The sequence below is a fragment of the Apteryx rowi genome, unplaced genomic scaffold (assembly GCF_003343035.1).
Source record: "Apteryx rowi isolate R43461 unplaced genomic scaffold, aptRow1 scaffold_241, whole genome shotgun sequence".
NCBI lineage: Eukaryota > Metazoa > Chordata > Aves > Apterygiformes > Apterygidae > Apteryx > Apteryx rowi.
Genome location: NW_020448764.1, coordinates 925,281 through 950,456, shown reverse-complemented (window position 1 = coordinate 950,456; position 25,176 = coordinate 925,281). Strand labels below are relative to the sequence as shown.

Below are 25,176 nucleotides of genomic sequence, written 5' to 3'. Positions count from 1 at the left end.
GTCCAACAGGTGCAAATCATTTAAAAAATGCAAGCTTGTGGAAGATCACATTCTAGTGCAATAAATGAAATGTCATATTTTTCCTGGTTATTTTAATGGTGGAATAAAGCGCTTATCAGTTCCCCTTGCATTACAGCCTGTCTCTAAAGAGAAAAATCATCATGCACTGTGCAAGAAGAGAAAGCACTTCCCTAAGATACTCCTTTTTTATCTGTGGGCTGGGAAACATTAATCATTTTCCAACTGCTAGCTGTTCATTTATGGTTCTGGATGTTTCTCTCATAACAAATGTTAATCTTTGTCTGCTCTGTAAACTCACCTATAGACAGTGGTACAAACTCAAAAGAGTTTGAGGGTATGGACAGACACAGGTGAAGTGGGGTAAGAAGTTAACTCCTAGAGCACCTTATGCAGCTCACAAGCAATCAAACCACCCTGCTGTATATTATTGCCTCTTCGGATCTACTGCCCTAGCTGAATGCACAGTGGTCCTTAACCCAGACCTGTTGTAATAAWTGGGCTGCATTCAAGCACTGTAACTAACAGACCTTGTCTCACCTGAATCACCTGAAAGAGCTGGTTATATGTGTGGTTACAATGGAAGCATGTTTTGAATATGCTTCCTGCAACTTTGCTCCTTACTCTGATTCTCCATGTGGTTATTGTAAGTGTGGGGAATTGGAGAACACTGCCCACTGCGTGGCTTTAGAAAAGAGTGGGTTTTTCTGGGCTAGATCTACCCTAATGTTCTAGCTGATGGCATTTATCAGTGTTGACAAATGCCCCAACTGCCCCCCCAGCCTCCAGCATATCCATGCACAAACATACCTGTGTATGTGGACACACCACACACTCATTCCCACTGTCCCCCCCTAGGGTGTCCACAGAGCTGTCTGCTGTATCCTGCACTGACTGTCAACAAAGTGGAGCTGCTCTGCTGATTTGTCATTCCAGTAATATAGTAGATCAATACTCAAAGAGAGAGGCAGAAGATTACTGCACTCATCTACCACCTAAATCATCAGAAGTGGCTAGCCTGGGACTAAAGTTTCAAAGTGAAAAACTAGGACAGGCAGCGGGGTTGTCATAAGGGAAGGTTTTGATTGAGCTGGGGAAGTGGGAAGATACAGGAGTAACTCCTTCCTTTTCCTGAGTCTTTTCTCTTCTACAATGAAGCACTGCAACACTTACATGTAAAGAGAATGGGGTGCATGTGTAGAAGTAGCATTTATCCCTCTGCGATCCTTCTTCTACATGAATTCCCATCCAATCATGGGTCTTAACCTAGCATCTTCCTTATTCCAGGGCTGGCAATCTTTCAGCAAAGGAGGGGTAGGTTGTATTTTTCTTTCCCCAATTAGCTATTAAGTGTGCCAATGGAAACTTGGTGGTAGCTGAAGATGTTGCCTCTGCCTGTGGCAGGAGCTCTCAGTTCCTGCTGAATTTGGAGCTCAGTGGGGCTAGAAGTAAATGCATCTCTCAGATGCCTCTTTTAAAGTGTGACAGCTCTCTGACTGCGAAGACCCTGGTATTCTATGTTGGTGTGATAAACTTGACCTAGACCCATCCCCTCCCTGCTGTTGTCTTCTGCTCTCTGCAGCTTATCTATAGTTGAGCAACTAGCTCTAGGTATTAAACTTCACAAAATACCAGCACCAGTACCCTGGTATACAGAATGGTGTCACTGGGGTATAGCCCCTGCCGTGCATCACCAGAGGTACCTTTCTTTTTTCTATTATAAAACAGAGAGCACAAGRACAATATATAGTCTCCAGAAAACAACTAAATTCTGAATATGTGGCTGAGACAGCAAGCATTGGGACTGACTTTCTCATAGACTACCTGAATGACTAAACCTACAGAAACACTCACATTTGGAGATAAGCCAGCCCCACCCTTCACAATTAGGGCAAAATCCCTCTGTGAGTGGACAACATTCATATGTTGCTACTCCTGTGTGTCAGGTACCAAATTATCCAAGGAACTTTGAAGGAGGAATCAGAGAAATGTTGATTTCACTGGAAATTATGCAACATATACTTTGAAAATAGACTTTAAAGTGACTCCCTAACCACAGAAGAACTTGACCATTTAGTGTATACTTAAATGTCTTGTTAGACCAAAGCTACACTGAATGTTTGTGGGTAGGTATGGGGACTTAATCTCATATGTGGATTGCTCCTTCAGTTCCCCCTGGGGAGCAGCTCTTTTGTGCACTTAAACAAGTTGGAAATAACGGAAACTAAACCCCCATATCTAATGTGATTCCTGTGTTTAGTGGGCTTGACGTTTAAAAATGCGAATACACGCAGGCCCTGATGACTTCAATAGCATTTATGGGTGCTCAGAGCTCGTATAAAGGTCATACTATTTATAACATATTTCTGTGTCCTTTTTTTATATTCTTGGTTGGCCTGTCTCTTTTCCACTGTGGTATCCTTGACTGACATAGCCACATCAGGATGTAGCATGTGTTTGAATAATTAAGAAAATACAAATAAAAGTTATCTTTATTCTAGTCCATATTTTTCCATTGCTCAACCACCAAAGATAACAGTACCATTTCACCACTGCCTTTTACATTCTACGGAAGAAAAATAATCTTTTAGTTTTGCAGCAGTTTATTAAATCTTGCAGGTCCAATTATTTGCCCCTAGAGTTTCGTCCTTAAGCTTTAGAAAATTGTTTCAGCTATATCCAAGCTGGTGCCAACTTCCTGGCTTCTTGGCCGCAACCCATCAGCAAGTGCTCTACTAAGAACCACTTTGAGACTCTCTTTGAACCTCTTCTTCTTGCTGCTTCCTACAAAGAAGTAAACAAGGGGGTTGATGCTGCTGTTAACGGTGGAGAGAACAATGGTGATGTGGTTCTGCTGGCTGAGCAAAGACGACCGGTGGTGATAATTCAGAAGATACAACAGCCTCATAGGCATGGCAAAAATGAGGAAGACAATGATTGTGGCCACAATGATGATGTAGAGCTTTGATGAATGAGGTCTCAAGGAGTTACGGTGAATCTTAATAACCAATATCAGGCTGGACAGAATCATTAGGGGAATGAAGATCATGAAAGTCAAGATCCATGTGAAGATGAGCACTGCTTGGCAATGGTTGGCATCATCAAATTGTTCATTTGTTAAATCATCTTTGCATGTTAAGTGTTCAGCTACTGTCATCAGAAAAGACAGAGTCCACAGAACTGCACATACAATTGCCGATTGGTGCTGTGACCGGTGGCATCGGTACCAGATGGGGTAAACAATAGACAGACACCTCTCAATACTGATGGCTGTCAGGAGATAGAGACCAGTATTATATCCAAGAAGGAAGACAATAGATAGCGTGGTGGTTATATAATAATAAACACCATATGAGAATCCAAAACCAGCAATGTACTCAACTGACAGAATAAATGTACAAAGCAGTAAGGAGATATCAGCAATGGACAGATGTGTGATGTACACAGTGAAGGGGTTTCTTTTGATCTGGAAGCAGAGGCACCAGAGGACAATTCCATTTTCACAAAAACCCAGGAAGGAGATGATCATAATTACCCAAAGTGGGGTCAATATCTCCCAGACCATTTCCTGTGTAGAAATGTTTCTGTGCATTGAGATGTTCTCTGGGCCTTCACTGGGATGAAACGTTATGTTTGACTCATCCATGGGGAAAGCTCAAGTTTGGATAACACAGCTCTTCCTTCTGTAAATATGTATAAAAATATACTGTGAACATTGTGTGCTCCTCCCCTCCCCTTTTTCTTTCTATTTTGTGGACCCCAYTTTTCTCGTCATATCTGAAAGCCCTAGCAAAAGGAAAACCAGCTTTGATATACTAATGCTAGATGAAACCCAGTTGGAACTACTCTTGGCAAGTGTTAAAGATTGCTAAGCCCATGGTGCTAGCAGAAATCCTGAGCTTTCTTTTCTATGTGGTTCAACAGATGGGTGCTAAATGGCAGCTAAAGAGATGCCTTCGAGGAGGTCTTGGAAGAACAAACTCCCTGTCACATTGCAAAGTTCCAAGATAAAATGGTCTGTTCAGATCATGTTGGTGGTTCTTGTTAGAGCCCTAGATTGTTCTCAGGTCTATTCAGCTCCCTTTGAAGCTAATGAAGTTAATTTTAAGTTATACATATGTATTTCCAGTGAATTTGGCTCTTAAGTTTTTTGTATTTAAAAAAATTGATACCTAAATCCCTTTTCCAGGAAGGACTTTAATTAATTAAATAAAAATAATATGTAGTTACTCAGCACTATCTTCCCTTCAGGCACAAAGGTGGAGGGGARGCAAAATGACACTGTTTTGAGATAGTAATTTTTGACCAGCTATCAGTGTCATTTATCAGAGTTAAACGTAATTTAACCATGTTTAAGCACCATTCAACACTCTGAACCACCTAGCAAAACTGGTATCCTGCAAGGAATACAAATCCAAGCCATCACCAAGAAAAGTAATTGTTCAGGTTCTCTGCCATTGTTACAATAGTTATAACTGTTGTTTTGCTGAGCTATGAAACAAGTTCTCCCTCTGTTTATCTCCTTTTATCTCATAAGAGAGAATTAGCAGTGTTGGCTACAGCTGATTTTCGTGAGTATATAGGAGTATTTCACACCCCCTTCCCTGTTAACTTCCTAATTGCTCCCTGTTCCTGTTAACAGGGACTAGCTGTTGGCMATAAGCTTGCCCAATTGACTTGGTTCGTCCTTAAAACCAGGCTCTCCATTAACATGCCATAATATGAATTTACTGATATACACAAGCAGTCAAGAACATCAAGTGCAAGGGGAAGAAGTTTTACTGGGGCTAACTTGTGCAATGATTAGTTAAACAGAGCCACTCACCCCGATCATAAATTTTCGCTCATGAGCCCTGGTTTCCCGGGGTTCAAAACAACTTCTTAAGACAGGATATCACAGTCTAAAAAAGAGCACTTGGTAAACAACCTGGGAAGCCTCCAGTCTTGCTGGCATTTAAACCTGCAGAAAAATGTTAATGGTGATCGCACCTGCATGTTGACCGTGCCACCATCTGAGACTCAGTCATAAGGAACAAACAACATAGCTGGAAATGTAGYAGAGAGGTGAGTGTGAATGCAGCAAGAAGTAGTGACTGAAGTAAGTAGCAGGTCTCCCAAAAGCAATGTTCTGAAATAACTACGCGGGATGGGTGCTTGAACACCATGTTGCTGGAAGCGTAGCAAAACTTGACAGGAGAAAAGAAGAGGAGGATCTATACTTCATGAGTTAAAAAAAATAGGAAAGGAAAAAAAGAAGAATACAAAAAGACTGCAGAAAGTTCTTGGTTCATATCTCTGCATAAATGGGGTATTTCTCTCTGGAGAGTAAAATGAAGAGGAATAAGTTCTGGACTTACTAAGGTCATTCCCAAGTGAGAGCATTCAGAGATGAGCGTGGAAAGGATCCTCTCCTTCCATATATGTCCATGGTCTGTTCAGATTTTCCTGAAGTTGTTGAAGTACTTCCTTGAAGAAGCTGAAGGTTATCGTCTCCAACCATTTGCCTTTGATAAGAGGGAGAGCAAATAATGACTCTGACAATGACTCCCTCAAAAATAAGTGTGCAGTTCTCCCATTGCTCAAAATGTCTGAGGCATGCCAAGCCAACAGCCCCAGGCACATCATCTGAGGCTGTGCTTCAAATGGCATCACTCAGTAACTGGCAAGTCATGTAGCTGAAAGCCTGGGAGTTAACTATTGTGGGAACTGAATGGCAGCATATGGAAAGTTGTCCGAGCTGCTACAATACCAAGAGACATAGTTTAAACAAACAAACACAAAGTGAGTAGGAAATCTATTTGGGGATGATAAAATCTGAAGAAGGAAAAATCTCGATTTAGAACTGTGCCACCAAACGCCATCTAAAATAACACAAGTTGATTTGTCTGTTTGTCTTATGCTATTCAATATGCCTATGAAAAAGAAAGAAAAAGAAAGAAAGAAAGAGAAAGAAGGAAAGAAAGAAAAGAAAGGAAGGAAGGAAAGGAAGAAAGGAAGGAAGAAAGAAAGGAAGAAAGGAAAAGAAAGAAAGGAAAGAAAGAAAAGAAAGGAAGAGGAAGGAAGAAAGGAAGGAAGGAAACAAATATCCACAAAGGAGAGAAAATAGACACATCCTTTGAGTTATAGCCTCATATATACATTCCTCCTGGCAAAAATTTTGTCTTGAGATTATTCTACCATAGAAAAATCAGAGATGCAAAGGAAAAGTCTACTCTTGAAATTTAACCAGTTTCCCCTGAAGAGTTCAAACAGGCCTAGAAGCAGATAAACTCTTTGAAAAGTCCCCTGAGGATGGCCCCTGCTCTTGCCCCAAGTATTAGGTTGTTTTTATATTCAGATATTAGCAGAACAAACATTCTTAGCCAAAAAAGGAGAGAGTTTTCTTGGTCTTCTCCTTTAGATGTTTCACTAAAACCACCAAATCCCCAAATGGGAAAAGCTACTAACTAACATGAGAAATAAATGACCCCAAAGGGAGGGTCAGAATAAAGTTAGGAAAGAAGCAGAGTGAAATGAAAACAACTTCTAATTGCTTTCTGTTGGTTTAAGTTGGTAATCCACCTTATGTTCAGCAGCTATTGGACCAAAAATTTCAAGCTACCTCTGAAAAAGAAAAAAGACTGTTTCTTTCCCATAAAATGAGAAGTGCATATGAGTAATGAGAATGGTCACTGTAGGAATATGTAAACATTTAAAGATTCACCTGGTACCTTGGTTCGTAGCCCACTCAGTCTGTGACAAATACACTCCAAAATCAAGGATGTCCTTGCCTCTGCTTTACCAAAGGGCCAGATGGTTTCTGGCACCTCTCTCTCTCTCTCTCTCTCTTACACACACATGCATACGCACACGCACACAGAACTTCCTTCATGAGTGGCCCCTGGGGCACCATCATTCATCATTAGCATGGCCAGAGCAGCAGTGTGAAACCTGATCTTTGGGGGGAGAAATAAAAACACAAAAACAGCTTATCCTGGGTGACTTCAGGAGAAGCAAGAAGATAGAAGAGAACAAGGGGACCCCGTACCTGCTAACTGTTGAGTGTTTATATCAAATGATGGCAAGAGATGGGGTGATAATTTTTTGAATCAGTTTTACGATTCAGATGTTAAGCCAGAGACTACAATAACAAAACATGGAACCGCAACAGATCTTGGAACTAGAAACAAGTAGGACATGGTGGACAAATAATGTGGATAGATGATTGCCTCTACTAATTTCAATCTAAATTGAATATACAGCAAGATATTGTCATGAACTATAATTTACCATGAAACTAACCTATCAAACACCAAACTGGTGGGACAGAACAACCTTGCAGTACATGCAAATTGAATGTACTAACACTTTCAAATATCCCATATGTACAGAGCTAGTAGTGTTGCCCTTTTACCATTTTGCTTTGAGCCTTTGGAGGATTTCATGTTCTTAAATCTTCAGTTCCTGGAAGCAGAAGACAACCCCAAAAGAATTCATGATTGATTCATTAAAAAAAAAAAGGCAATAACCTAGGATTTATAATACAAATTAGAGGGTTTTATATGGTTAGCATAGGTAATACCATGCCAGGATATAAAGGAACCTTTGTGCATCTGAGAATCAGATCTCCTGATAATATATTTAAATGAGCCATGGAATAAAACCCTAAGGGATGAGTTCTGGCAACACCTTCAGGCAATGCAATTTTTCTTGATGGTCATTCAGTCATTAACACTTTCTGGCTGAAGCTACCTAATATTGTTTCCCCCAAAGCAGTGTTTCCTCTCTGCTTCTCCATTCATGTCTTCTCATTGTCCACTGAGGGACAATTTTGCTGTAAAAACTGTCAGATGCTCTGGTCCAGCCTTGGAAGTGTTGGAAGCACACTTCTTCCTCTTCTCCTGAACAGCTCTACAGAGCTGTATGCCTGGTGTCCAGCCCTAACTGTTCTCAATTACATTTTATGTCCCCATGTTTACAGGGGGAAATTAATTCTGTAATTATTCAGCTCCAGCAAAGGTTAGGAGTCAAATTTAAGCTTCAGCAGAGTGCAGACTGAAGAGCTGGATTCAACTAACAAAAGGGCTCTGAGGTACACTGGAAAACAGAGGCATTGTGAGATGACCGGAGCCCAAGAGAGGTCTCTGGGGTGCAACAGAGAGCAAACAGAGGGCTCTGGGGCACAGAGGGGACAAAGAGAGGGATCCTAAGGATTTAAGATCCTTAAAGGCTCACAGAAACTAGAAGAGCCAGAAGGACTTACASTTACTTCTGGAGATAATAGAGGCGATAGGAGAATATTGTTAAAATAGGAATTAGGATTACAGTAAACATTAGGGTTAAGGTTACCCTAACCCAAACCCACTGCAGAACTAGCCAGACATCATTTATCCTACTCATATCAGCCATCATCCCAGCACTAGCATACCTCGCAGTTCCATAGAGGGTGGTAGCTTGTGGATTGCATTTTATGGGCAACAGGCCTGAGAGCTTGATTTATTGTCGGCTTCTGCAAGGCAAGGTGAAATTACATGTCACCTGCTAGCTTTGAGGCCAGCAAGGGTCATCCGTTTGTAATTTAAAGTAAGGTTAGGGTAGCAGTTAAGTTTCTAGATAACAGAAGATGGTCAGCAGGGTTAGGATGGATACTCTTTGGTGGCTGCTCAGTTGTTATAAGGCCAATTATAGAATCCTGCTAAGGGAAATCATTGGGTTGGTTGTGTTTATGAATACAGTATGGCATAGCAGGTTCCAGAAGCAAGGATTAATCCTGAAAATCCTAGAGAAATTTTGAGAACTAAAGTTGGTAAGGGTGAATTAATCATATTTCTTTTCCGGATGGTTAAGACTTGCTGCATGTTGTTTATGAGGGTGGGTTTAGGGCCTGTGACAAAAGAGCCTAAAAGCTAGGTGTACTCTAGATCCTGTGAAGTTATTAGAGATAAGGTGGCTACTGACGAGATGGACAGTTTATAGTTTCTGTTGGGCCCATACAGATCCCTAAACTAGTTTACAAAAGCTGTTCTCAGGCCTGAGATTACTTTTGTATTCGTCAGAGAAGTTTTGGGATAATTCATGCATTTTACGTTCTGCTTTGAATTGGCTGATGAGAGGAGAGTATTTAACAGATACAAAGCTAGGGGTAGACAGACTCCCAAAATAGTCTGCAGAGCTCTGGAAGTCTCTGGGAGCAAAATGAGAAATTCAGCTCATTACAGTGTCACCCAGGCTCATGACAGGTTAGTAGAATTGTTTACATTTAACTAAAGGGACTGACTTTCATCTGAACACAGAAGGATTAGATTTCCTGCTCCAGAATTGAGCCGCGCCTTCTTTTTTCCATCCGCACRGCATGTGGCGACATGCCAGGGCTCAGCACTCATGGGCTGATGTCACACTGCAGGAGGAGCAGTGCTCCAGGACTTCAGCTCCAGCTTTACGTGGGTGCTGCCTGGGCACGTTTCTGCCAATGGCAGAGGACAACCGGAGGCTGACTCCACTTGTGTAACCCTAGAACCCGGAGCAAAATCACCCAGCTTGGACACAGAAGCTGTATAGCCACATTCATAGGATATCAAGTGGCAGAGTTTATTWGTCTGCGTGCAGCACACATGATGTTCTGGATCTGAACTAATACCTATTGCACTGCTGGTGAGGAAGCAGACAGAGGGCAATTGCAGGGATTTTCCCAAAACAGAGGAGGGTAGGGAGCCGAGGGAGAGCAGAAGAAAGTGAGGAGCTCTTAGTAATGCTGTGAACTTGTAAGAAACTAGTGTAAAAGAGTAAGATTTCCTATTGCTCATCTTTCTTTGGGTTACTTTTGAGAAAAGGAGAAAATGTAAGATAAAATTTTAAAAATTATAAAAAAGAAAAAGGTGTTCTTGGGCAAAGAAAAAAATACACATCTTTACTAAAACCCAGAAGTATTCACCTCTCAAAGAACCTCCATAACTTATTTCTGTATCTATTGACTTAGAAGTGTTCTGTCCTCAACAGAAATTTACCCTTGTTAAAATCATTCTGAATTTTATTTCCCTCTTGGGCTGGTCACCAATGCTAGCACCAAGCCCAGCATCATGACACATCAGAACAGAAAATACACTGCACCTGCCTGCTGAGTGTCCCACCAGCTACCTAGCATTAGAGCCACAACTGCTATGTAGTATAAGATAATATAGGAATTAGTGCATGATAACTGTTGGGAACAGAATAGGGTAAGAATACAAGCAATAGCTTGGCATGTATGAGTAACTAGTATAGGCAGTTTAGACCATTTTAGCATTAGTTGTGCCAAGCAGAAGTTACAGGATTAGAAAATATCTGAGACGTGTGACAGATGAGTCAGAGCTTTCCATGATAAAAGGTTGGAAGAAGTAGTTAGAGTGCCAAGTAGCCAATAAACTTAGTTTTCACTTTATTTAGGTTAAGGTGGTGTGAACATGTCTAGTTACCTTAAATAGACAAAGATATTTAATATTACTGATCAGGATAATGAAAGAAGGGTCCAGTACCCTGGGGACATTGCTCTGTCCTTSAATCTGTGTTGATGTAGAGGTTCCCATCTACAGATGCCCAAACCCTTCTTGAAACAGAGCTGCTGATCTGAATAAGTTATATGATGTGTCTGCCCTAGTAAGTCTTCTCTGAAATAACTTTCTGTCCTGATTTTACTAATATGCCTGTCTTCTTTCTTTTACCTTCATTTTTGTTTTTATTCTATATCACATAGTCATCAAGTCATCATTCACATGCATTTCCTACATATCACAGAAATTAGCCATTATTCTTTATTTGCTCTCTGCATTGCAGGAATAGGTGATTAAGTAAAATCCTTGATACCTGTTACTGTGAAACCTTAGTCTCTTTGGTTGGGTTCCCTGAACGTTCATGATTTTCCTGCTGAAGTCCAGTGGTCCACCTCTCTTCCTGCACTCTGCTCCTAGCACACAAGAGCTACACTGCTGAGGAACCCTTRTACTGAAAAATAATTTAAAGGGAAGGTAACTGCTGTATGGAGGCACCAGTACATTGAAAGATCAAGCTAGACATAATGGCAATTGTCAGCCATTGCTAAACACTCTTTGGACTCAGCCAAGATGGGTCTGCGTCTCCYCAGGGCAGCACTTTTGCGAGTCATCTAATAATATGATTCCAAATATAACTACTGTGTGTAAATGTAATTAGATAATAAGCAGTAAACTACAAGACCTTCATGGACCTTGTAGAGAAAAGACTGAAAGAGCTGTGTAGTGCCATACAATGCTGAGGTTTAATAAAGGAATTTCTATCTGAACTGTGGAAGTGATCTACAAGTCCATGGATTAATTCAAATTCCAACATTTTAAAATCAAAATTTCATTGGGGATATCACATTGTGGTTCCACAGGGAAATTGTAGTTCAGTTTTCTTATGTCTCACTTCTCCTTTATTGGGTTGTATCTCCCCCAGTGCTCCATGGAATGGGACAGTGTAATACAATCCCCTTTCCTCTTGCTGTCCAATTGGGAGCTTGACTTACAGAGAAGAACCAGAGCACAAAGCATCAAAGCATCATTTCARAACTGAAATATTTCTTTCTACTTCAGAATTTATCACAAAATGTTGAACTTTTAAAATGGAGAATTTCAAGTAGCCACACTTTTTCTTTTGAGTAAAGTTTTTTTTTTTATTTTTTAAACTACTTCCAATAGTGATCTCTTTTCAAACAAGACAAAATATAGACACAGAGATAATTTGTATTTTCAGGGTGATCCAACTTGAACGCAAGTGCAAAACAAGCTCATGCAGTAGACTTGTTGCATGAAACCAGAGGATTACTGAATAATAACATTGAAATGTATGTCTTCTATCAAGTCTACATACCTAGAGTGGATCTAGAATCCTAAAATATCAAAAAAGCCATTATATTTTCTGAAAAAGGACATATCTAAAGCATAGCAAGAGTATAAAACAATGGTCCTGAGAATAGAAATCATGAGACCTGTGTTCACTCTGTCTCAGATTTCCTCATCTGAGTTCCTCCTCTACAAAATGGGAGGAACATGGAATTACTGGGAAGATAACTTCAAGTTGTGAGATGCTTAGCTAGCACAGTAATATAAATGTAAAAAATAGAAGAAATGTACCTACCACTTTAACCTCACTAGCACAGTGACAACAGAATTAAATTCCATTACAATAAAATCAAGTGATCTTGGCATTTTTTTCCCCCCACCTTTTCCAACATTATCCTTTATACCTGAAACAGAAACAGGACAAGATCCTCACCTGCGGTAAATCATCACAAAGCCATGAAAGTCAATGTGACGATTCAGCCCTTGTACATCAACAGCCCTCTTTTGAGGGTTCCAGGTTCAAGATTTCTAGCTCCAGCAGTGAGGCAGTGGCACATCTTGTCATGGCTTCAACACAAACATCTAATTGGCTGCGTCATCAGTTTGTTTCCAGAAACAGTATTGATTTGCCTTCTTCTATTCATAGATTGGTTTGGTAACAGAATTTGCTCTGCACAGTTCAGATAACACAGAAGTTAGATAATGAACAACAATCAACTGAGTGGTAGGAGGAGATAAAGAAAATGAAAGAAGAAAAGCTCTGTATGTTTTAGGATCTCCACTTCTTTTCCCTGCACCAAAAGTTCAGCTTTAGTCTTCCTATAAGGTAGCGAGATAAAAGATGCCACAGCATTCTACCTCCCCTTAACAGGGACTCCCAGCAACTAAAAAATTTCAAATTCATTTGAACCGTTATAAAACCTGAGCTTTGTTTAAAAAAACACACTTTTTCAGAATTATATGGTCATGTAGCTATTACAACTATTGTTGCCGCTCTCTATTTCCTGCTGAACACATTTCCTAGGAGTGTTTCTTCTTCCTTTGAAGGCTTTCTCTTTATCTTCACATGTCAGGAACCCATGATTTTTCATACCCTGTGAGTCACACACCAGAATCTTTGTGCGACTCTTAGCCACACAAAAAGTGCTACCCACTGTGCTGGAGCCAGGCGCAGGAAGGGTTTCGGGAGCATTTCCCAGGTGAGCAGTAATGACCCCCTGTGCACACCACAGTGGGATAGAGCTGGCTGTACAGGTGAGAGCCCGAGTAGCCCAGAAGTAGGTCAGATTACTGCCTGCTCCCTAACCAACACAGTCCCAGTAAAAGACACAAGATACAACCCTAGCAAGGAAACTGCACTTTAACTACTCACAAGGCACTTTAGGTTAAAAAGTTTGGCAACTCCCTATTGTCTGCCCTTTCCTTCTGCCTCACTGTCCTATATTTCTTTCTCCCTGTTCCCAGTCTAGTCTTTTAATAATACTTTGTTGTGGTTTATAGACGTGCATATTCCCATTGATAGGAATATACATTCTCATTTACGCAAGTGTGACTCAAGGCACATTTAATACCTGTAACAGATTGAATTTTCTCCACCTACATTGTCATGCAGATGATCTACTGCAGTACAAGGAACTCAGACTCTGATCTAAAATATATCCTCAGCAAAGCTATTTCCTTAGTACCCCTCCAGATGTGGATTCACCAAAGGGGATAAAGAGCTGTCAGCCATACAGTTATACAGTGCTTCCCCATCAGGGTGAACATACCAGCACTCCAGATGTCTATATAATATATAATGCCTGTAATATGCATACACATACACATATCTTGCCAAAATTTAACTTGTCACTCTCCTGAACAAAGGCTTAGTTTCTGGAGTGGGTTTTTTTGGGGGGAGACACGTATGGAGAGGAAGAATCAATAAGAGACTAAAATATAGCTCATTTTGTAGAAACCATATTAGTCAGAAAAAATACAGGGAAAGAGATTAGTAAAATAACTAGATGGACTTTATCTTCTCCTTTCATTGGAAAATCTAGAAAGTGTTATGCTGGCTGAAGAACAAAATCAGAAGGGTCTGTTGAAACTGCTTAGAGCAATCATCCTTCAGAACTGCCAAGTGAATCCAGGGAAAGATTCAGGAAACAGAGGCCTCTGGCCTGAGGGGTGATACACTGCCACCATAAACAAAATACTGGAATTAGTATGGGACAGATCAGAACTGCAAGAACAAGATTTAAAATGCAAACGCACAAAGCGACTAAATGGTCTCAAACCAGTCAACAGACTCCAAGGCACTAGCGCTCTGGGCTGGTAGCCCTGGGGGAGCCTTGTACGCATGGAGCAGCCGCCCAGTGGCAGCACGGATCYTGCAAGGCCAGATCCCTGGTGTCCGCTGGCCACCCTGCTTGCTGCTGCTACGGCTTGTCTTGGGACAGAGGCTCGTGCAAGTGGATCAATGTCTGAAGCTGGTCCTGAAGGAACTAAAAGCAATCATATGCCAGCATAGCAACAGTGAGTGAGGTCTCAGCAGGGGCAGAGGCTTATGATCCTGGCAGGGGCAGAGACTCACTTACTCTCTTCCTGCCACTGTGACCTGTTGGTGGGTGGTCTCTACATGATGGGAAGCTCCCAGGGAGCAGTGGAGGTCATGGCCAGTTATCCCTGAGAGCTGCAAACAGCACCATGTCAGGACGACAATACAATGTCGTCCAATGGGTTCATTTCCCATGTAGCAGGAGTCTGCGTTTACTAGAYCATGACCATTGGTTTGATGACTGTTGTGACAGAGCAGGTGATATGGGAGAGTGCTGGTCAGGACTTGTAAACATGTGATTTTTCTTCCTATCACCTGTGATAATCTCCCTGGACTTCTACTAATCTGGTTTTGGCAGAGTTAAGCTAAGGTACAGAATTTGCTAGCCTGACAACAGGGAATGAGCCCCAAGCTGTAGAGTGTTTGCACACCAGCTTCCTGATCCCACCTAACTAGTTTTACACAGGTTTCTTGCATCTTTTCAACTACATAAGCAAGCTGGTATTTGTACCTGAGGTTGGGATCAGGGTGGAGCCTCTGAATACAGAGGCTTTGTATGGTATACAAGCCACTCACTTTTCCAAAAGGCAAGTTCAGTTCAACATGGCATGTGCACATGGCATAAATCACATCACCTGAATTCAAGCATTTGTTCAGGCACTTTATTTAATCAAGGTTTTAATGCTTCAGTCTTCACATTTGCACTGTGACTTTGTTCATCAGATGGGAAGAAAGAGCCGACAGGTTGGTATTCTCTGTCCCATACTTGCAAATGCAAATCTTTCTTGTGATGATCATTAAATTACAGGTGCAGGTATCCTGAAGCCTGTTGTGCCAGGCAAAACAAGGCCAGGCTTTTCAAGCATTCAGCCCATTGTGTCAGTGATGAAACAGACTTCCTCAGTGGAAACATGTGATTGAGTAAGCCTAATTATACCTTCTGGCTTCCAAGAACAGGCCTTTATTTAAATGCAACAGGAGATACATTTTTTGCCCTAAACACAGCCAAGAGCGTTCCATAACTACAGTAACCTGCACAATCTTCCAGAGCAAAATACTCACATTTTCGCTTGTTCGTCACATATCTCAAATACATTTTTGTGTCACAGGCAGATCAGCCACTCCTATTGTCCTTGAGGGAAATCTCAGACACTGTAGCACTAGAAGGTGAATTATGAATCTCTGCTTTGAAAAGCATTTCTTTCCATAGAAAATGTTGCATAAGAGTCAAAAGCCTTCTGGAATAGGCACAGGTGGCCCCTCCTTTTTAGGGTCATTTCTTTCTCATATTCCAAAGCCAAGCTGTTTCTCTCAGATGAGGACTTGGAAACATTTGTGGAGAAAGGAGAGGAACCATTTCCTTTTTGGGCCTCTGCCCTAGTCTGTTCTACTCTTGGATAACTTCACAATCTGATGCATGTAGGAGCCAGAGATGCCCTCCTGGGGCTGTGCTAAGGCCTGGGCAGCCAAATCTTCTCTTTGACAGCTGATTTGAAAACAAACAGATCTTAAAATAGTATTTCTGCCATTGCATCAGCTTCAAATATTCAGCCCTGAGTTGGACTGGACTAAGCTAAAGGAGCAGAATGAGCAGTGCTGAAATGACTGTCATGCCTCCTTTGTCCTCCATCTTAATCCTACATCCACAGTTGTTTTTTTTTTTCTTTTCCTCTCTTCTTCCTTTTGCCTGTTTCTGGATTTTTCTTGCTCTGTCCTTGCTCTCACCGCCTACTTGCCATGCATTCCTCTTTTGAACTGTTAACTTCCTTCTTATGACCACTCTGAAGTGCCAGACAAAGCTTGAAATACTGAGAAAATAAAGAGAGGAATGATGGAAGGGAAAACACCTCTAAGAAAAAAAAGTCATGTGACATGTCCTTCACTTCAGTGCAGACAGAACCCTAAAAGCATGTGCCAAAGTAATATGAAGATCATGCATCATCAGTATCTCTCCATGACACCCTGTCATTGCATTTCTACCCGGCAGGTCTCCACATTCAGTGGAAACCTAATCATATCTTGCTTCATTCCCTTCTCCTGTAACACCACCAGCAATAAAAGCTCTTCTCTTTTTACACACCCACTCCAAAATTATCTACTAGCTCCTAGGGGCCACCCTCACCCACTCTTACAATGTGTTCCTTCTACCTGAGAGATATGATTTATTTATGTCTGATTGTTTACATGAAGTCCTTATTTGGTACAGGTCTTCAAGGACACAGACATGCACACAAAATAGGGAATCTCAGAAGTTTCTTCTCTTACCTAATTTAGGCAGAAGGGAAAACCTTCTCTTTCATCTTAACCCTTCAGATTCAGTGAGCACTGAGGAAATCTTACCTTTTTGGAGTCTTTGTGCTTGTCCCCCAGCCTAACCAAATTATGATGCCAACCCTGGGTTTTGTTCTAGGACATGTGGTGACATGCCCCAGCTTTACCTTTTGTTGTTCCTCCCACATGGCTCATCTACACACAACAGGACATCACTAACCCACACGCTTTGCAAAGAAGTCATGGTTTGGATTAGCAGGGGTTCCTATGACCAGGAGTTTGGTGGCTGCTATTGAAAGTGCAATTCTTCAGCTGCACAGTTACATATCTGCCTTGAAAATTAGCATGTTGGCATTATTCAAAACAAAAGAAATGTTTTTTAAGCATGTATCTTCAACATAATAATCACTACAGCAGCCTAAACAGCAAAGACACCAGCAGGTTCACATTTCTTGAGCTAAGCTCAGGTGTAGTGAGGTTCCACCATGGAGCAGTCCTCAGCAAAGCCACCACATCCTGTGGAGCAAGTAGAGCCTGAGAAAAAAGCATTCAGGCCCCAGACTGTTCTCCAACTGTAGCAGACAGACTCCATGCATGTTTTCTGTAATGGGTGCATTAGGTAAACACTGACAAGAAATAGCTTCCAAGGTGCTTATGAGAGGGTTTTCCTTACTCACTGACCAAAATTAGGTGCTAACCTCCTCACAGTGACAAGTGCCTGCTGTCACAAGATCTGGCCTCGCAGAATCCACTTACTTGGTGAAGTCTTTACGTATACATACACATAYACCTACACAGTCTGTTTCTTCTTCACAAAGCAACCTCAAGTAAAATTGTGAGAACATAGCTTGTCAGTCTGATCCTGCTTCCATTCAAATTTCTAGCAAAGCTTGCCTCTCAACTTGACTGGGAACAGGAACTGACCTGAAACTTGCTTGAATCTTGATTTATATTTTTGTCCTGTTATATATGAGGGAAAACTGCCCATGAAGTACAGTTTTTTCTTCCAGTTAGGGAATGACATGGTTACTTATGTCAGACATTATCTATAAGTGTCAGAGCACATTACCCCAGCTGCCAAGATTGTGTCATCTCTAATATGATAGTACATCTAGGCTGGAAATAGATCTAATCATCATAGGAGCACAGTTTTCAGACAAGGTGGGAGAAGAATGGGCATAAAATCCTGAATGCCTTTAAGAGGGAGCGTGATCAGCTTAAATATGGGATTTTATGATGAGACTGGACTTCAGAAAGTAGGAGCTCCCTTCTAGTCCCATGTTCCCAATTACTTCAGCACATTAGTGGTCTCATTTTAGTTTGGGGAAAAAAAATACTCCAACAATTCCAGTATCTTCTCTTTCTCTTCTGTTCTGGAGAGATCAGTCTATGCTCTTAGAAATTCCAGATTCTGCGGTGTCTGCAGCACTGATACTAATAAAGTCTGTTTGTTTAACTCTAATCCAGTTCACGGGTATTTCTGAGACTTTCAATACCTGTAAGACCAGTGGAGTGCTTCAGCGCCCCATTTGTTTGATTTTGCAAGTCTTACAAGTAAGAGTGTTGTCTGATGAAGAAGACGCCATCTCCTGTGATTCCCTGGAGACTATAGCAGCCTTAAACAATCGCAAAAATAAATTACGCTTTTGTGCTCACAGTTCTTTCTTCAAAGAAGTTGAAACAGCATGTGAAGCTTACAAGAGACTCACATTCTGCCTCAGCAAGAACGACATGGGGATGGTAGGAACTACAAGCATAAAACAAGAATCTTAGCAAACACCTCCTTGTCTACTTTACCTACAAATAAGAACAGCAATTTGAATTGTAATATTGGGCTGTTTATTATTTTAAACTAATGTTGTCAAGGACTCAAAGTTTTCTGAGTCATTTTAATTAATGGAATATACAAAGAAGTATTTAAGAAGACTAAGAGACTCTGCTCTATTTCATTCAAAATTTAGAGATCAAATGCATCAAAATGAAGATTTCATCCCAAAATTAAAATCTCAGGGGTTTTTTTCAATTTCTTCTCTGAAAGTTTTTTCTCAGTTTCTTCTTCATGGTCTCATTTTTAAAGAGTGATAGTAGGATTTTATTTTTCTTTATATACCTTTAAAATGCCCTTTGGCATTCCCCATGAGCTGTCTGAAAGCAAACTGATAAGGTGATGCTTCGCCTTTGTTGACAGGAGATAATGCAGAACACACTGGGAAAGGTCATGATGACAGAGCTGAGTACTCTGCCTTTCCTCACAACAGACTTGCTGAGACACAGTGACCATTCCTGAAGGAGGTGAATACTGTATATAAATAAAACTGACTGGACTTCATCTCCATGGCACTACCTCAGATCCAGGCAGAAATGGAAGTGCCTTTTTGCTTTTCTGCTTCATGATCACCATTGTTTTTTTACACAACCTGTCCTTAATCATGGATGTAGTTTTTCTGTCTGCAGAAGCCCTGAAAGTCTCCCCTGTTTTTGGATCGGTGCTAAAGAGAGCTTTCATATCTTTTCTCCAGTTTGGTACCAGAGACACTGAGCAGCCTTTCAGACACTCAGACTTTGCCGAGCATTCTCCTCTTCAGTCTTTTCCTAGGTGGGGACCAGGGAGTATTGCCCAGTCAGTTTGAGTAAATTCAAATTTTTCTGCCACAGTTAGAGTGTATGGTGCTGGTGCTGTATTTTAAGGACTTTTTCCTTCCTCATTTTTCCTGTCCCATCTTGTCTTTGTCTTGTCCAGTGTTAGCCTGCTCCCAAGTCTGAAAGAACTACCAATGAAAGCACCCAGAATGGCTTTACAGCTCTCATGGCTGTTCCTTCTTCTGGACCCATCCGTCAGCCTCCTGTGCTTCATCACCATTTCTCAGAAGCTGATACAAAGGCACTTGGCTTTTSGATAGGCATCAACAGCAGGACAAGCCTGTTTGTTTGCTTTGGCAAAGGGCAGAGGATAAGAGGAAAAATGTTTAGCCCTAACTTCCCCTACAACTTTTGTTCTTTAAAGTTAAAAAGTCTTCAAAGTTAAAATCTTGCTGTTAATGTCGCTGTTTCTGAATGAAATGTGTGTGCTGCCTAGGTAAAGCAAGTAAATTCTACAGAAGAAACTAAATGAAGTGCTCAGTGAGGCTCAGGTGGAGCCTGTCCAGCAGTAAGTATATAATCCAGGGGCCTGAGCTCACAAGCCCAGCTGACACAGGCACTTTCTGCTGATGGAGAAAAACTGTGCTCTCAGTGTGCCCATTTTTCTCCATCAGCTACAGAGGAACCTCTTGACTTTGGGCACTCCGAATAGCAAGAGTAAGTGAGATGTACTGAGGTCTGCCTGACTTAAGAGCGCTGTTTACCTGAAATGGACTACAAAGTGCGCGCAYATCTACACACACACCTTTCTTCATAAACCTGAAGCTGAGTATTTCTCACGGTTTCATGAGCTTGACTTATGTCAAGCTATTCTCCTTCCTCCACCCTGTCTTGTGGGCAGTGCTCCTCTGTGCCTTGCCTCTCCACTGTGAAAAGAGACAGATACAAACACTTTCCAGCCCTGTGTGGGTAAAGGGAAAGGCCAAAGAAGCAGCAGAGGAGAGGTGACCAGAGGGAGGGCAGTGCCTTGTTTGCTTCTCTAATGCATCACTGTCCACTGTACGGATAGCCAAGTTAGATATTTAAACAGGCTAGCTCTGGTATTGCAAAGTGTAGCAGCTCCATGAGGACAACTTTTCTTCACTCCTCATTACAATTCAGTTCATCTGACTTTTTTCAATATTTTCAGGTGTTAGAATTAACACCAAAGTGGACCAATTCTTGTAGAAATTCCTTTCTTCTGTAGAAATTCAAAGTAAATCTTTTTCCCCTTTTCCTTGTGATGGCAAGGAAAAGGATATCACAGAGTGCTGGCCTATGACACAAAAAGACCTGCACAGATCCACAAGTTCCCTTCTCCCATTTTCTGTTGGATATTGAGAATCATTGAAATCAGCACTCCTGAACTGAAGGGATTGGTGTTGCACCCCCAGTCAGATCTTTGGAGACAAATTACAATGAAGAAGTTCATGACTTTTGTGGAAATTATAGGCCCAGTCCACCAAAGCATTGAACATTATCAGCTGTTATTACCAAAAAAGGGATAAAYGATGCTTGGTGCTTTGTAGAATTGGTTTTTTTCCCAAGGCTATATAAATATGAGCAAACTACACTGGAAATCAAAGAATGCTAGATCAAATAAGACAAGAGTTATGTATTTATACTTGTGCATGTTTATATATAAACACAATTCATTAATTGCCATTTTAACACAGAGGGACACAAATCATTTTGATCTGTAACTTTGTGTGCTCCAAGAAACTACTGAAATTTCAGTTAGATAAACAAGACTTTATCTAACTGTGGAGAAATTGTTCTTTGATGATAGTTATGATTTTATCAGATTGGTTTCCATGAAAAGGACTTAGTAGCTCACTAAGACCATTGTAATACAGATAATTTGCTAGCACTTCCACATTTGCTGGGTCCTTATCACAAGAGAAAAAGCATCCGTCATTGCTTCAGAGCTCTGTATTCCTATTGCTCATCCACAGAAATAAGGTCAGTAGGTCCACATCATGTTTATTTTTTCTAGTTATTTATTTTGCATGCAGCGTCATTTAAACGAGAATTTCTGCTGTGCCATCAGCCCAGTATTATCAGCTTAGACATTTGCTCAATTTGCAGAGTTTTACTTCTAAATTTTGCAGCAGTCCTCTCTGATAAGCAGCTTTCTCTCTTTAAGAAACTATTTTTACCCTCTCCCTTTCTTGTCTAGGATGAAATCTTTGAAACACTGTTGTAACTGGGAACTGGGAATCACTCGGTAAAATATCTGAAATAGAATATGTGGTACAGAATCCATATCAGCTTTTAGCTCTGGGGTGCAATTTGTTTAATTAAGGTAACATTCAGAGACTCTAACTATTCTTTTCCCAATATATGGGACTCATGAGAAATTAAGTTCTTTGCAGTCACTCTAAATTATAGTATCTATAAACTTATAAAATATTTGACAAGCAGACACTGATATTTCTCTGTCAGTTTAACTACTGCAGACTGATGAAAGAACATTCTTCTCTTGCTGACAGGAGAAAACAGCTCATGCTTCAAGGGAAACCATGACAGAATCAAGCACCATGTTGTTCCTCATTACAGACAGATCAAAGCTGAACGAAATCCAGCCTAACAGCTCAGAAGACAGCATATTTTTTCTGGAGATAGTCTTTGTCTCTTTTGTGCTTCCCACCATTTTGGGATTAGGTGGGAATGGTATTGTCCTATGGTTTYTTTGCTTCAAGATAAAGAGGAACGAATTCACTGTGTATGTCCTAAATCTGGCCATTGCCGATTTTACCTTTATCTTCAGCTGCTTTGTTACTTTCTTGCTAATTCTAATGAACCTGCAGTCACCTGTTTTAGAGAAATATTTCAGTCTTGTGGTGGACATCATTTTCTACTTTGGGTACAACACCAGTTTCTTTCTTTTGACAGCCATCGGTGCAGAGCGGTGTCTGAGCGTCCTTTTTCCAGTATGGTGCCAGTGCAATCGGCCTAAACATCTCTCAGCATATGTGTGCGCTTTTCTGTGGACTCTGTCCTGCCTGATCAGTGGAATGGAGTATTTTTCCAAAATGACGGACACACAGTCCCAAGACGCTAGGATACATGATGCAATAGCTATATTCTCTTGTGTATTAAATTTCCTAATTTTTACCCCCATCACGGTCCTCTCCAGTTTGATCTTGTTCATCACTGTCCAAAGGAGGCCTCCACAACAGAGGCACCAAACAAGGCTTTACATCACCATCATGGTCACAGTCATGGTATTCCTCATCTTTGCCATGCCTGTCAGACTCACAAACATTGTGAAATATTGGCTTCCTGAATTGGTGTCAGCTAGACTAGTTTACATTTCTGTTTTGCTCAACATCATCAACAGCAGTGCAAACCCTTTGGTCTACTTCTGYGTAAGGGGCCAGAACAGGCTGAGATTCAGGTAACCAATTCAGGCAGTGCTTCAGAGAGCCTTAAGGGATGGGACATAGAGGGCAATCTGAGAACAGAAACAGTCACGACTGGGTCGGAAACCCAGGAGTCTAGGTTCTAACAGGTCATGTCAATTATGACATATGAAATCAACATAATGACTCTCTTAATGAATTTTATTTCAATGTCTATTATTGAAAAAGAGCACAATTTCACATTGTCATTAAAAATAAAGGTTCAGGAAGGACAATTAGATCATGTACACTGGCCTGTAATATACCAGAAGTAATTAAATTCAACCTGAAAGAAAACACTGATTTCTTTTTCCATTCTGCYTAGGACAAGATAACAAGTTCAAATTAAAGCTAGAAAGACTAAAGTTGGAAATGTTTTTCAAACTTCTAAAGACTACAAAGACAGTCAGTCACAATATGAGATTACCAAGAAAGATTTCATAGTCAGATCACAAACAGATTTAGAGTAGGTCAAACAAAATGGTTTACCTGTTGTCAAACTTGCTGTGTGACAAGGGCAGATGGTAGGGCCTCATAAAGGTCTGCTAAGCCTTACTTTCTACATTGTGTTTGATAATTTTTGGATTAACTATTTTTAAATCCTTCTTGACTATCAGCTGTATTTTATCAATAAACATTTCATTTCAAAATGGTATCTTATTTAAAGTATGTCTTAACAAAACATTTTGCCAAAGTAAAGCATTCTTTGAGAACATTTTTGTGGCAAAAACTCCATTTGTTGGTTTATTTGAGATGTTCTGAAAAAAAAATTACTAAATTCTACTCAAAGTTTTAATGAGATGGAACATTCCACATCTCAAAAAATGTAACACAAGAGACCAAAGCAAAAGAAACTGCAGTGCTATAAAGGCCTTGAGTCTTTGCAGCAGTAAGGAATCAATGAGGCAAAAAACATTCAGACAAGCCTGCCACGTTTTTCCACTGGAAAGGGAAGCAAATTAAAATCACACAGGGTCCCTGCCAAAGTGATTTGAGGGAGATTTCCTCCCAGACCCCAAATTCAACAACCAGTCTGAGCAGATGTATGGGAAACGCCAGTGAGGTGTTTCTGTACCACCTGCAAGCCTTGGCCTAGCCATGCAGAGACCCACTCCTGTCTCCAACTGCAGTCTCTGACTAGCGCTCACTGCCACGATCTGCGGGGCAGCATAAGGGGATATGTGAAACAACACAAATGTTAACTGCCTACACACACCCCAAAGCACACCGCCCCTTCCTGCAAATACCCTGTGAAAATGTTTATTTCTGTGAAAGTATAGTTTATGATTCTGTGAAACAATAGAAATTTTACCTGAAAAGATAAGTCATCCCTTTCCCAAACAAGAAACACCAGACAATTTTGGGGATTTTTAAAAAATGGTTAGGTAGTCGTGTGCCTCAAGGAGGGAGAGAAGAAGGACTCTAGCATGGAAGGGCCAGGAGAATGCTGAGACCTTGGCAGCGGGCCAGCAGCCAGAGCAGCCAGTGCTGTTGCACCAGGCTGCGGGGCACAGGCACGTGTCCAGGCTGGTTCTGGTGGCTGTCGGAGGCTGGTGCAGAGAAAGGCAAACATGGCGGTATTGAACTGGCCATTGGACACCTGCCTGGGGATGAAAGAGACCTGCCAGCACAGAGCAGAGTGCCACCCCACTCTGGAAAGAAGTGCAGAAGAAAAAGAAAAAAAGCCACCCTTGCGCAGGCATTTCCAGAGCTCCCCAGAGCTTCCCAGACTCTCTGCCTTATTTAGGGGGCTGTTTCAGCCCAGTGGGCCCACAGGAGACAGCAGACAGGAGAGCGGCCATGGTGCAGGAGAGCAGGAGGAAGAGGAGCTCAGCCATGCTCCCCTGGGCCAAGGTGCCTGCCCTGGCCACGAGACAGAGGGGCCTCGCTAACAAGAGATGGGACCAGTGCTGCAGGGGTACCCTGGCAAAAGCACTGCCCCAGGAGGGAAGGCAGGAGATAGCTGTAGGCATCCAGAGGGCAGGATGAATCCCCAGCGAAACCCTTGGCCTCAGGGAGGCCAAAGTACTTGTGGCAAAGCTTCTTCCAGACTGGCAGGACTCTGGGGGGCTAGGCATAGTGAAACCCCACCTGTGGGTACAAGCCATGAGGGCCTGTGCAAAAGCTGGCCCACAGAAAGTGAACATAATGAAAGACCATATTTCTGCCATGTGGGAGATGGGAAGGAAGGGGGGAGAGTAGCAGAAAAGAAATGGTATTTATGCCATTTCCCTGCTGAAGGCTTGCTCCAGCCTTGCCTCTCAGTGAAAGTGGGGCTGTCCAGGCTGGGTTTTTCACCCTGTGGGTGGGGGAGCATCTTCTGCTCGGGGCTAAGCCATGACTAATGCTCAAGGGCTCCTGATATCTGCTGGAAAGACAACACAGCTAGGCACAAACAGTCCTGGAGGTTCCTGCAGAGCATTGGTGACAATTTCTTCACACAGGTGGTGGAGGAGCCAACAAGGAGAGGTGTGCTGCTGGACCTCGTACTAACAAACAAAGAAGGACTGGT

General features: G+C 41.6%; 2 protein-coding genes across 5 annotated transcripts in view; one reads left to right on the top strand and one right to left on the bottom strand.

Moving 5' to 3' along the window:
• The window catches only part of LOC112966419 (proto-oncogene Mas-like), a 34,172-nt gene extending 10,883 nt beyond the window's left edge, over nt 1-23,289 (top strand). For all 3 annotated transcript variants that reach the window (XM_026066507.1, XM_026066508.1, XM_026066506.1), the window contains exon 3: nt 21,753-23,289. In XM_026066507.1, the coding sequence (XP_025922292.1) occupies nt 21,753-22,664 (912 nt within the window). In that variant the 3' untranslated portion in view covers nt 22,665-23,289. The remainder of the gene's footprint in view (nt 1-21,752) is intronic.
• On the bottom strand, nt 2,515-8,452 carry LOC112966418 (proto-oncogene Mas-like). 2 transcript variants are annotated; one of them, XM_026066505.1, is made up of 4 exons: nt 8,426-8,452; nt 5,376-5,522; nt 4,844-4,978; nt 2,515-3,701 (listed from the first exon to the last, which is right to left on the bottom strand). In XM_026066505.1, the coding sequence occupies exon 4, from the start codon at nt 3,662-3,664 to the stop codon at nt 2,675-2,677; it is 990 nt and encodes a 329-aa protein (XP_025922290.1). In that variant the 5' UTR covers nt 3,665-3,701; nt 4,844-4,978; nt 5,376-5,522; nt 8,426-8,452; the 3' UTR covers nt 2,515-2,674. The 2 variants fall into 2 exon arrangements, with proteins under 2 accessions (XP_025922290.1, XP_025922289.1); XM_026066504.1 differs by lacking the exon at nt 8,426-8,452 and having other exon boundaries at nt 5,376-5,606.
• Nucleotides 23,290-25,176: the final 1,887 nt, after the last annotated feature.

Excerpts from the sequence above, each read along its gene's own strand:
- LOC112966418 (XM_026066505.1), bottom strand. The coding sequence starts at position 3,664 with ATGGATGAGTCAAACATAACGTTTCATCCCAGTGAAGGCCCAGAGAAC.